The sequence below is a fragment of the Littorina saxatilis genome, linkage group LG12 (assembly GCF_037325665.1).
Source record: "Littorina saxatilis isolate snail1 linkage group LG12, US_GU_Lsax_2.0, whole genome shotgun sequence".
Taxonomy (NCBI): Eukaryota; Metazoa; Mollusca; class Gastropoda; order Littorinimorpha; family Littorinidae; genus Littorina; species Littorina saxatilis.
Window position 1 is genome coordinate 47,165,327 of NC_090256.1, and position 12,500 is coordinate 47,177,826.

Below are 12,500 nucleotides of genomic sequence, written 5' to 3' on the forward strand. Positions count from 1 at the left end.
AAGATCATAAGGAATCGCGGATCTAAAACACTGTATATACAAGGATCGTAGTCTGTCGCGGACGTCAGAGCAATATAGAGTGAGGAAGAAACATGTTGTGTCTCGGAGCTTAGAGCAATAACTATAGAGTGAGGGACATGATTATTATAACATCTCGGATCTGAAACAATAGACTGAAAATCAATCAGCGTCGCGAATCTATAAAACAACGGAGTATATACGGATGATATTGCGTCGCGCATCTCAGAACAATATAGAGTGACGAGAATAATAGCATTGGGAATGTGAAACAATAGACTGATAATCATATAGCCCCGCGGATCTAAAACAACAATGCGCGGATCATATAGGTTCGCGGACCTCGCAATATGAGTGAGCTAAGAATGCAGTCATAGTGTCGCGGATATGAAACAATAGACTGAGGATCATATATAACGTATAGTGGATCTATAGTGTCGGGATTATACTTTGCCTCGGATCTCAAGGCAATAGAGTGAAGAACATAATTATAGCGTAGACGATATCAGAAACAATATATATATATATAATGAGGATCATTTAGCATCGATGATCTGAAACGATAGACTTGGGATAATATAGCGTCGTGAAACTATAAAATAATAGAGTGAGGGTCATATTTTGTTGGACATCTAAAACAAAAGAATCGCGATCATATAATATACCGTCACCTTTTTCAAGAACAAAAAAGTCAGGACCATGTCAAAGCACTGCATGACGTGAATGAATGTAAAGAAATTAGGCCAAATTATTGAACAGCTTTGTGGATAAAAACAAAAAGAAAAGTATACTGTCTGCATAAATCAGAATCATTTTGCTGTTAGCTCTGTAAATCTTCAGTAGAAGAAAAAATCGAAGTCCTTTCACTTCAAAGCACCCATCTCGTTTAACCTCTAAAACAATTTACGATCGGAAACAATACGAAATTCGCTTCTTCTTTTTTTCAACTGAGACAAAAAGTAAGGCCATAATCAACTATACGAGCTCTGCAGTGAACCTAGAACAATACACGAAGAAGATTCTTTGAGAGTGCCGTCGACACATTAAAAATAATTAAAAATCCATGAACGCGTTTCATAACAGTGAAGCAAGTCCTGTTAGTGTCTTGTTTACAAAGGCGTCTCGGTCGGAATGTCCTTTCTTTCTGAAAACAAATGTCAATACAGTTCCCACCAGCCTTGAGTGTACGGGTGAACGTCTTTGGTAATTCAGTTTTTTAAAGGCAAAAACAATTAGCCTTAAAAGCAAAGGCGACAAAACCCTTAGCGCGCATCAATGAAATAAAAAGCGCATGTTAAAAAGGAGAAGGAAAACAGAAAGAAAGGAAGAAAGAAAAGCGGGTCTTTGATTTTTCAGATTTTACGCACACACAAATGAAGATAATTGAAGACTTAATGCGCGTATTAACCATACACACGTATTTGATACGGGTTAAATGGACAGACAGTGAGTGGGTTTTTTTTCTTAACGTCTTTGATCAGCATTAAAAAGTTAAATTACACCAAATCACAGAATAGTGCTTAAAATGTTATTCAAGATGGATTTGACACACATGAAAAACATTCTTAAATAGGCAATCGTTTTGATAATTAGTCTTCCAGCGTGTCACATTAAAATACAGTAAGATGTTTGTTACATGACAGCAGGGTCGGAAGATACCCATAGTTTAAAAATGTGTAAACACCCCCTCCCCCCCCCCCCCCCAAATGGCGAATAAACAATAAAATAACATAAAATAAAATATTATGAAATTATTGAAAAAAATATAAATAAAAAAATAATTATATGATAGAAGACAAGAAAAGAATATAAAAGACAAAAAAAGGAAAGAAGATTAAGTAATATAAAATTGTATAGATATATCTGCTAGAAAGAGAGCGAGAGAGAGATTGAGATAGGGAGAGAGAAGAGGTTAATAACGTACCATATAAGGTCTAAACATAGCTTCAGAATCACAGGTTTGAACAAAGCGATGATAAATGCATGCGCATATCCTTTTAATGCTTCATAATTGGGTGTTATTGTTTAACATGCTCTGAAATTGAGTATTAATCTTTGCTCACGTCGATCAATACACTCATTAACAATTCAGACTCTCTTCCACGCTTATATCTCTGCGTAATTCAAGACACTACGCTCCCAGGGGTTCAGATTAAAGCATGAAACCTGACCCAAATTTCAGGAATAGCGCTGCCGGGTAGATCAAAAGCCGGATGAAAAACAAAGAAAAGAGAAATGAAAACGATGAATAACTAAAAAAAAAAGCGAAAAAAACAACTAAAACATTATACAAAGAAGATAGAAAAATGAAATCAAGAAAATGTGTCGAACATAAATATGATTGCCCAATACAATACTTAAAAAAGCCGATTTTGTTGTTGTTTTTGTTTGGTTTTGCCTTTGTCTTGTTTCTCTATATTCGGCGCTTGAAACCTGCGTAAAATGTCAAATGTTATGCGTGCATGTTAAACGGAATTTCAGATTTGACTGTGGGCTCTTTCTCATATTAACTGCGCTATTTCAGTAAACACAAATTGACCTTGGTTTCATAAAGTCACGGTTATTGCGTTTTGATTTGAATTTCATAGTTTGGAAGCAGTCTTTCTTTTAAGAGAGAGAGAGAGAGTACGAGGGAAAGGGGGCGGGGGAGACATGCAGACAGACAGACAGGCAGACAGACAGACAGACAGAGACATGCAGACAGACAGACAGGCAGACAGACAGACAGACAGACAGATCCTGAGACTGATAGACAGAGAGACGGAGATACAGAGAGGATGTGAGAACGAGACAGTGAGAGAGACACAGATAGAGAGAGAGAGAGAGAGAGAGAGAGAGAGAGAGAGAGAGAGAGAGAGAGAGAGAGAGAGAGAGAGAGAGAGAGAGAGAGAGAGAGAGAGAGAGAGAGAGAGAGAGGTAAAGACCGACCGACAGATAGATACAAACAGACATGCAGGCAGTCAGAAAGACAGAGCAAGCAGGCACCATCATCTGACTTAATTTGCAAGAATTCACCCGTAATAAAACTTTGTTCAAGGCATGTCAATTGCACACAGCACATCAATCGCCATTTTCAACGGTACAACGCTGCTGTGCGTTTAGTACAGTCATATACACACACAGTCGCATGGCCAGAAAGGCGGACACACAGACACCCGGAGTGAAAGCAACCACACTTCCACTGTGAAAAACAACCACGCTCCCAGCCCCAGTCCTACTTTGACAAATCAATCAATAAGCCAGCCACACTCGATTTCTTTATCCCCCTTTCCACCCTCTCCTCCCGCCCTTCCCATTCAGTCCACTCTTCTCTTTCCCTTTCCAGCATTTTCGCCTATCCTTCTTGTCTCTTCCGGCTTCATTGCATTTTTTGCATACACAATCCAAACTCAATAATAGTTGAAAGCACCACATGTCTGTCTGTGTGTGTATATCTTCTCTCTTTCTCTGAACCTTATGTTCAACAAGGGAACACATGCACTGCGGATTTCAGTATCGTCACCTCTTATGCCTTGCTATTGATCTCTTTTTCAATTACAGTCCAACTGGATTCACTTTAATGCGCTTGAAGAGAGAGAACGAGAGAGAGAGAGAGAGAGAGAGAGAGAGAGAGAGAGAGAGAGAGAGAGAGAGAGAGAGAGAGAGAGAGAGAGAGAGAGAGAGAGAATTGGGCGAACTGACAGACAGGCGTATATATTATATAATAGACAGAGACAGAGTATCGGAGATTTTTTAAGCCTCTATCACACACACACACACACACACACACACACACACACACACACACACACATCAATGCACACACACACACACACATCAATGCACACACACACACACACACACATCAATGCACACACACACATACACACACACATCCCAGCATCCACATTCGTACACTTTATACAGCAAAACACCATGCACACACACACACAAAAACACATACAATAAGTATATATATATATAGTTGTTCTACTCACCATTGGCGAACAAAACTTGCAGGCGGTAATGAATTCCATTGTTGGTTTTCTGTCCGGTTTCCTCCTAGGGGAAACAAGAACCAATTCATCATTAATTCACTAACCATGCAGTCATCATCGACACCCACACTCACTAAAAGACTTGCTCCACAACAAGTCACCAACACACAATGCATCACATATTTTATGGTTGTTTGCACGCGTACTTGCCTTGAAGAGTTAAGGAGGGCCCTGACGGAATACATAATAAATTGCTTGTAGATGGATTACCTGTTATCGTTCCACCGCTTACAGTTCTCTTTAACAGATCCTTGTCTGAGGGTGTTTTTCCAGTTGTCTGGAAAACTGCTCACATTACGCCCATTTTTAAGAAAGGCGATAGGAGTGCTTGTTCCAACTACCGTCCAATCTCTTTGCTGAGTTGTATTGGGAAGGTGCTTGAAAAATGTATACAAATCCGTGTGTTTGGTTATTTGAAAAATTATGATTTGATTACACACTGCCAATCTGGTTTTATTGCTGGTGATTCGACTGTTTATCAACTATTGAGTATATATGATGATTTTTGTGTTGCACTTGATAAAAACATTATGTCACAGGCAATATTTTTTGATGTATCCAAAGCTTTTGATAAAGTCTGGCATCGCGGTCTGCTCCACAAGCTTGAGGCGATAGGTATAAGAGGTCCCTTGCTTGTTTGGTTTGAACATTACTTGAGCGATCGCAGACAAGCAGTAGTATTGAAAGGAACCAAATCAAGTTATGCTACCCCTTCTGCTGGTGTCCCTCAGGGTTCTGTCTTAGGACCTCTTTTATTTCTCATTTATATTAACGATATTGGTGTTGGTCTTGAATCAGTGTTGAAACTCTTTGCAGACGATACGAGTATGTACTTAAGTTTAGATAACGATGATGTACGAGCAGAGATTTTGAATTCTGATTTGGATAAAATTCGCACATGGGCTTCTAAATGGAAAGTCACTTTTAATTGTCAAAAGACAGAATTGTTGGACATTTGTAGGCAACAAAATGTTTTACTTCCACCATTGTATTTCGAAGATGCACACTTAGTTGATGTTGAAAATCACAAGCACCTTGGCGTCATTCTACAAGGTAATTGTAAATGGGATTCCCACATAAAAAGTCTAATTGCTAAATGTAGAAAGTCAATTGCGTGTTTTGGTTTATTCAAGCATCGTTTAAACAGAAAATCACTTGAAGTTATATATAAATCCTTTATGTTACCATTGTTTGATTATGCGGACGTTATCTGGGATAACTGTACACAGTGTTTGGCAGACGAGTTGGAGACATTGCATCTCGATGCAATCCGAATCATTGTAGGTGCAGTACGTGGCACAAGCCACCAAAAACTGTATAACGAATCGGGTTTTGTGCCCCTGAAAGAAAGGCGACGTCGTCATAAACTTTTGCTGTATTATAAAATTGTAAATCGTTTAACCCCAGAATATTTATATTCCAAACTGCCGGTCCTGGTTTCCGATGTAAATCCTTACCACAGACGACGCCCTCTTGAACGTAAGTTTCCATTGTGCAGAAGTGAGTTATATAAATCTTCATTTTTTCCTTCAACGACAGCTTTGTGGAATAATCTTCCAGAAAATATACAACAAACGCAGTCAGTTGGTGAATTTAAAAGGTATTTGACCGATGGAGATGTTGTTGTTCCACCGTATTATTATCTAGGCAACCGCCAGGGACAGGTACTTCACAGCAGGTTGAGATTAAACATGAGCGATTTGCAACAAGACTTAGTTAACCGACACCTCTCTGATAATTTAGAATGTACGTGTGGAGCATGCCCGGAAGATTCTGAACATTTCTTATTACACTGTCCAAAATTTAAAGAACATAGAACCATTTTATTCAATAGTCTGCCAACACACGTTCTGGACTGCAAAACACTCTTGTTTGGAAATACTGATTTAACTATATCTTTGAACACGAAAATATTCTCTGTTGTACAAGACTATGTTATGTTAACTAATCGCTTCGGCTGATATTATATTAACTGTGCAATTGATGTAGCCAGGCATTCTCTCCCTCCCTCTCTCTCTCTCCCTCTCCCTCTCTCTCTCTCTCTCTCTCTCTCTCTCTCTCTCTCTCTCTCTCTCTCTCTCTCTCTCTCTCTCTCTCTCTCTTTACCCTATTTGTATAAAATATAATTAAAGATTATCAAGATAAGTGTTGAAGCTATCACTTGTTCGCCATGTTTTGCTATTTGAATGTGTATTGATTATAAGTTCAAGAACGTGTCCATAAGCAATCTGCTTGTTAACGTTCTCAATGTTGTTATTGTTTGAAACGTGTGTATGTGAATTTGAATAAACACGCTTAAACCAAGAGTGACAGAGGACAGAGATTGTTAGCATGCTGATGGGTGATTACAAAAACCACCTAATGCAATTTACTGCCCGTTTATTGTTTAGTGTTAAAGGCACAGTCCGAGCATGCAGTGAGGACAGTTTGGCTCACCATAGTCTCAGAAATGGCCAGGTTGTAACAAAATAATGAATTAATAGAATAATAAAACAAAAGCGAATTGTAATAGAAAATGATTCATGTATTCATTATCAACCACCACAAACACTTCCATCAACATCACCATCGTAAGCAGATTCTATTTAAGTGGACCACACATATATATATATATAAACATATACACGCACCTTCGCGTCCATACGTGCTTGGGCTTATATATATAGGATCCGCCCTTATTGTATATATTAACGTTTCTTGGGTACGACATAAAATCTTACCTTTTGTATATGCCACAATTCTGCTTTTTAAATTAAAGTTTCGTTCAAAGCAACAGAAACTTTTTATATACCTTTACCTGGTCTTTCTCTACGAAGTCGACGAAGGTGGTTCGTTCCACTTCAATGGGTTGGCCCTGGCGGTCGAACAACGCCAAGACGAAGTGGAAGAAGTTGGATTTCCGTAAGTTGCTGGGGGGCTGCTTTTCGAAGTGCGCTCGGCCGAGACCGGCGCTAAACAGGTCACAGAAAAAAACAAGAAGGCTTGTGTTAATTAATTGTTTTCAACGCAAGGCGATGAAGTCCGCTCATATACTGTGGAACCCTTTCTTTAGACCACCCGTTTTAACACATTCCCATTTGTAAAGCCTTCCTTTTTCAGATTTTACGTTCATAATGTCTAGAAATGTACCTCGATTTTCAGATTCTCTCCTTTTGAAGACCTGCAAGTTTTCTCAAATGTTTGGAGGTCTTAGAAAAAAAAGGGGGGGGGGGAAAGGGTTCCATTGTGGAAGGTATAACGAGGGAGAAATCAAAATAACTCAGATCGTGACATGCAGAGTAACTATGTTTGCGTGACTCGAGTCTTTTATCTAAAACTGATATTTTAACTTATATATTCACATATTTATTTGAAATGTATGCTTGTAGAAGGATGATTGACAGAACATGCTTTGAATTTGAGTTAAAGTCAAATGTTCACTAATAATCACGTTCTAATCAACAGCAAATGTTCATAACTCTTTGTCGAAAATGAACAGAAAACAGCAATTATTCATATTACATGATCCAAATACATGTATATAAAAATGTAAAATTAGAAAATAATTAACGTAAACTGGACTTCGATGTACCTGGTGTTTCTTTATCCGTTCACTTAATCTTTGTATTCAAAATAGTTTGTTTTATTTCCAATATTTCTTTTCTTCTCAGACGTAATAATATCTTCATTCATGATGGGTTCAAACAAGACATTTTGCAAGCACTGTATAAAATCATTGAACAATTGAAGTATGAGTCTTTTTAAACAAACAAACAAACAAAAAACAAAAAAACAATACAAAGATTTAAGTTTACGCACTTATCAGAATACACGTATTATATACAGTTAAATCAGGTCTAACTCAAAAGATTTTTGTTAAGATAAAAGTTAACCCTAAATGTAACGTAGTGCAAACGCTTTTAAGTTCTTCGTCGATACAAACAGACTTACAAGCTAAAACAAATCTAGCAAATAATCTCAGTTCAATCAAACGTATAATTCCTATGAGAGATTATTGTCAACGCAATCTTCAGAATCTATAAGCCGCTATTTAAAAGAGCCATTCAGTTTTCAACTCTCTGTGTGTATATATCAAAGAAACAGATTTTTCCAATCTTATATAGATAGTTTACAGTATACAACAACCTCTGGTGTCCCTCGATCTCTCGACTATAGCTCAGTCGCACAGCCAACTGCCTTGGGAATTTCTACGCTTCAGCGCTACAGTAATGTAAGTAAATGGACGATTTCCTCCTTCCTTTCTTTCGTCGGCCTTTCAAGGCAAAACTGTAGGCCTATGTACAGATACCATGCACTTGCGAAGTCGCTCGATCTGCAAGCATGCACGTGTTCTTTTAAATGCATCTATTTCTAATTGATATGTTCTTGCTCTCCAAGCGGATAATTGCAAATTTGAACAATGAACTGTCTGCTCGATAACAACGGACTAACAAAACAAAACAAAATTGGAGGGCTTGGAGTCAACTATATATATAAAACGGCCGGCAAAATAGAAAAAGATGCTAATAAGTGGGCCAGATTTTCAGTCGACTACGTATAGCAACTTTAAGACACTAATAAAACATTTTTAATGTAAGATTGACATCAGCGGTATTATGGAACTGATTACTGCAAGAAACTTATGACAATCTCTCTCTCTCTCTCTCTCTCTCTCTCTCTCTCTCTCTCTCTCTCTCTCTCTCTCTCTCTCTCTCTCTCTCTCTCTCTCTCTCTCTCTCACCCCCCCCCCTCTCTCTATATATTTCTCCCGCATCTTTAACCTTTCCACCTGATAAATATACACTAAAATACAAACATACATTTAAGTTTCAAATGGATTTTTGAAAGAGGTCGTATTTCATGCAGCGAAGCTCTGCCGGCCGTAACGCCTATACATATATAGCTGGCGTTGACACGAAGACTGTTGGTCTGGCTGTTTATGTGTCCCAGGGGTACCACGTTATGCACAGACCTTTCGCTGTAACGGTCCTAACGGGTGATTGTGTACTGTGTTTATGAAATAACCAAACACAGTTAATTTAGCGCTGGGTGCGAGGTTTCAGTAACTGCATGACCTATACATTTGTGTGATCAATTTGGTTTGTTATTTTGTGTTTGCAAGCGTGCATGATGATACCAAGCAATGCGAGGTTTCAGTAACTGCATGACCTACATTTGCGTGATCAATTTTGTTTGTTATTTTGTGTTTGCACGTGCATGATACTAATTACTATAAAGCAACTTTTAATTGCAAATGGACATTCTGGGCCCCGCAGAATAAATATATTTCGGTAGCTGCAATTTTGTCATTCGCGATTATCAGTCAACTCAAAACATGTTGTGTGTTGTAACATGTTGCAAAAACGCGTTAACTGTCGTTGTAAGGCTGAAGCAGACATCGTGATCCTGTTTGTTTAAGCTATTCTTCAATTATAAAAACGAAACAAAAATCAGTTCTGCTTTCCTTGGTTCAAACGAGAGTAAACTCGTGCAGCAAATAAATTGCTTGAAAAGTATATGGAAGAAAAACTGTGAAGAAGATTGTACCACCACCACGGGAATTTAAACAAACAGGACAAAACAAGAAAATAATAACAACAACAAAACAAACAAACACACACACACACACAAACAGATTAGCAAAAGAGCAGTTTCATTTTAACTGCACGAAAGGACTTTACGGTTCGCGCACAAAGCAGCAAGACTTAGTGCAGAAAGTGAACCACGCAATTATTGATTTATGCCGGATTTGTCTTCAGGCAATCATTCAATCAAGTGCAATGCTTTAAAGAATGTTAAGATGTTCAGACGCACAGTGTTTTACTCTAATTACGTCTTTCATTTCGTTAATTGTGTGTGTCACATAAGGTGGAGTTTCATATTTGAAATTAGTGTTTCATATTTGAAATTATATTTTTGCAAATTGCATGTGTGTTTATTTAATTTCATTTTACAAGTAGGGCTTATTTTATTTTAATCAACATTATTTTCATTGTTGTATTTTATTTTCTGTCATGTCATTGTAATTTATTCACTAAGAGCAGATATATTTATAAAACAACAACCATTTATTTGCTGTTTAATAATATGATTTAAAACAGTTGTATTCAAGCACTTTGCAAAATTCAATACTGCATATATACATATGAAATTGTACAAATGGAGCCCAGTTATACCGTTCTATACTTTACAAACGATGCATGTTGTTTTTGTGCAATGGGTGTATCCAACGAAAATGACTAGACACCTTATTGATCCAAGGTATGTGTATGTAGTAGTCGGGAGTGTTTTATATTAATCTGCTGTTGGCAGGTGCATGCACACTGTATCCGCTCCTTACCCTGTTGCAAAATTTATGCTGTTAGCAATTCTTTGAATTCGTTCCATTTCTTTTAGTGGCTTTATAGACTAGTTTTATAATATCAGACTCTGATTGGTGGAATAAATTAATAGTATATCCACTTCGTGCGTTAGTAGCAGTTGTTCAGACTTTTAGAATGGTTGAATGAGAACCAATATGATTATCCACTACTATTGCAAGATCGACACGGTCCACAAAAAAAAGCAGTTACGTATTATAAGCCTTAACAATTAGTCATTCGGTTTTGATACTTATTATAGGTGTTGGAATAAGCAATGTTCATTGGTAATATGTAAAATAAATGATACATTTTATACATTTATATAAGAAGTTGTGTTTCTGTCCGCGAGTAAAACTGTTTATATACATAGAAATGGGTAGTAATGTTTATGCCGTTGGGAATAAAAATAGACATTAAACAGCTCGATAAATAAGTTGTTCTAATGTCTAGCAGTCAGACCTGTATACAATGAATTATTTCACATATCTGCTGTAAACAATTTCAGAATATCACTGTTTTAGTTTTAGAGGGGTGGAAACATCTGATAATGACCCAACAAAAACACAGTTTGATCAGCCATATAAAAATGGTTATCTGCGTGTATAGTAGTGGAATAACATTCTCTACATATAACAGATCAGTAGAAATATAGGTCTTCCTTGGAATACTATTATATCTTATTGGTCTAATGAATTAGTAATATTATTTTAAACGGCGCTATTTAACGGTGCTATACGTTTCAGCTTGAAAACAGCTTCCACAATAAAGGTATGAATTTGTTTTAAACACCATATAAACCGCTAACGTTCCAAAATCCAGAATAAAAAAATCAAACAGGTAAGTATTTAAAACGATTAATTATCGACACAAAACGACAGTCACAAGTAAATCGTGATGATAGATTTGTCCTGTCCTATAAATACAGGTCTTGCCTATTAAGAACTATAGTACAGGACATACGCTATGCAAAAACAATGACATCGACCTTAGCAATGGTCATCAAACAAAGGTAATGTACATACCTGCCCCCGCCTTGGTCAATCACCGTGGGCTGCATCCAGTTTCGTATGGCGGACAGCTGAGAGTTCAGCCCTTCTTCTTTCATAGGGGACAGAGGGGGCCTACAGGCCACCTGGGGGTGTTCCGGTTCTCCCAAGCCGAACATATACAACACCCGTAACCCTAGTTGGTCGTCTAGCGGGTACACTAGTGGTGCTAGTGGTGGTTGTTGTTGTCGTCGTTGTCGTAGCGCGGTCCCTGGTGGCGTGAAAGCGACGCTGTTGTCGTTGTCTGCTTATCCACCATGCGTTGACTGGAGCAGATTGAAACTAAAGGCTGTGTGTATAGATGTAGGATTTTTTTTAGTTATCTATTGTGAACCTTTGCTTGTCTTTCGTTGCAACTGGTCGGAGACACGAAGCAGCGGTAAATACTCGATGGAATGATAATTCTCTGAGGTCTCAGTCTGGCCTCTTGGTCAAGAGATTAATCTGTGACGATGAGCCAAATCAAACACTATGGTTTGGTCCTATGGCGCCCTGAGTCTGGCAGCGAAGCGAGGAGAAGTCACGGCTGGTAAACACGCACTTTGACACCACAAGTCCCAGAGAAGATCATCCGCTGTTTGCCTGCCTGTCTAGTGACACGTCTGGCTCACTGCACTGACGGGCATAGCTCGATAACCACCGGGGCCTCGATATGTCAGGAATCATCCACAAAAGGATAAAACAGGCGTTGTGAATTGAGAGGGAGGACAGAAAAAAAGTCCACAAATTGTTAATTCCGTTGTTGATAAAATCGTGCAGAAAAAAAATCTTGAGGAAGAAGTGTGGGCCAAAGTCGAAGCAGTCTAAGAGTCGCAGAGATGATAGCGCCTGGCGTGCAGTTGAGGTGGGAACAGGTCTCCGTAGAGCACTGCTGTCACTGGACTCCCACTGCTCTCTCCCCAAGCGTGGCTCCTCTTCGCTCCTCACACTTGAGCGCTGTCTCCCCGCGCTCTCTCTTCAGTCCTACTATAACCTCTCTCTCTCCCACTCTCTCTCGTTCTCTCTCAAGCCTTGCTTGCTCACTGCTACTCTATCTCCAAATCTCCCTCAATGAGTGT

At 38.5% G+C, this 12,500-nt stretch overlaps 1 protein-coding gene across 1 annotated transcript in view; it reads right to left on the reverse strand.

The window, feature by feature from the left end:
- The window catches only part of LOC138983118 (transcription factor collier-like), a 57,696-nt gene that overhangs the window by 45,181 nt on the left and 15 nt on the right, over positions 1-12,500 (reverse strand). The window contains exons 1-3 of the mRNA XM_070356526.1: positions 11,419-12,500; positions 6,853-7,006; positions 3,996-4,059 (exon numbers count right to left, since the gene is read on the reverse strand). The exon at positions 11,419-12,500 is cut by the window's right edge and continues 15 nt beyond it. Of these exons, the coding sequence (XP_070212627.1) occupies positions 3,996-4,059; positions 6,853-7,006; positions 11,419-11,561 (361 nt within the window). The 5' untranslated portion in view covers positions 11,562-12,500. The remainder of the gene's footprint in view (positions 1-3,995; positions 4,060-6,852; positions 7,007-11,418) is intronic.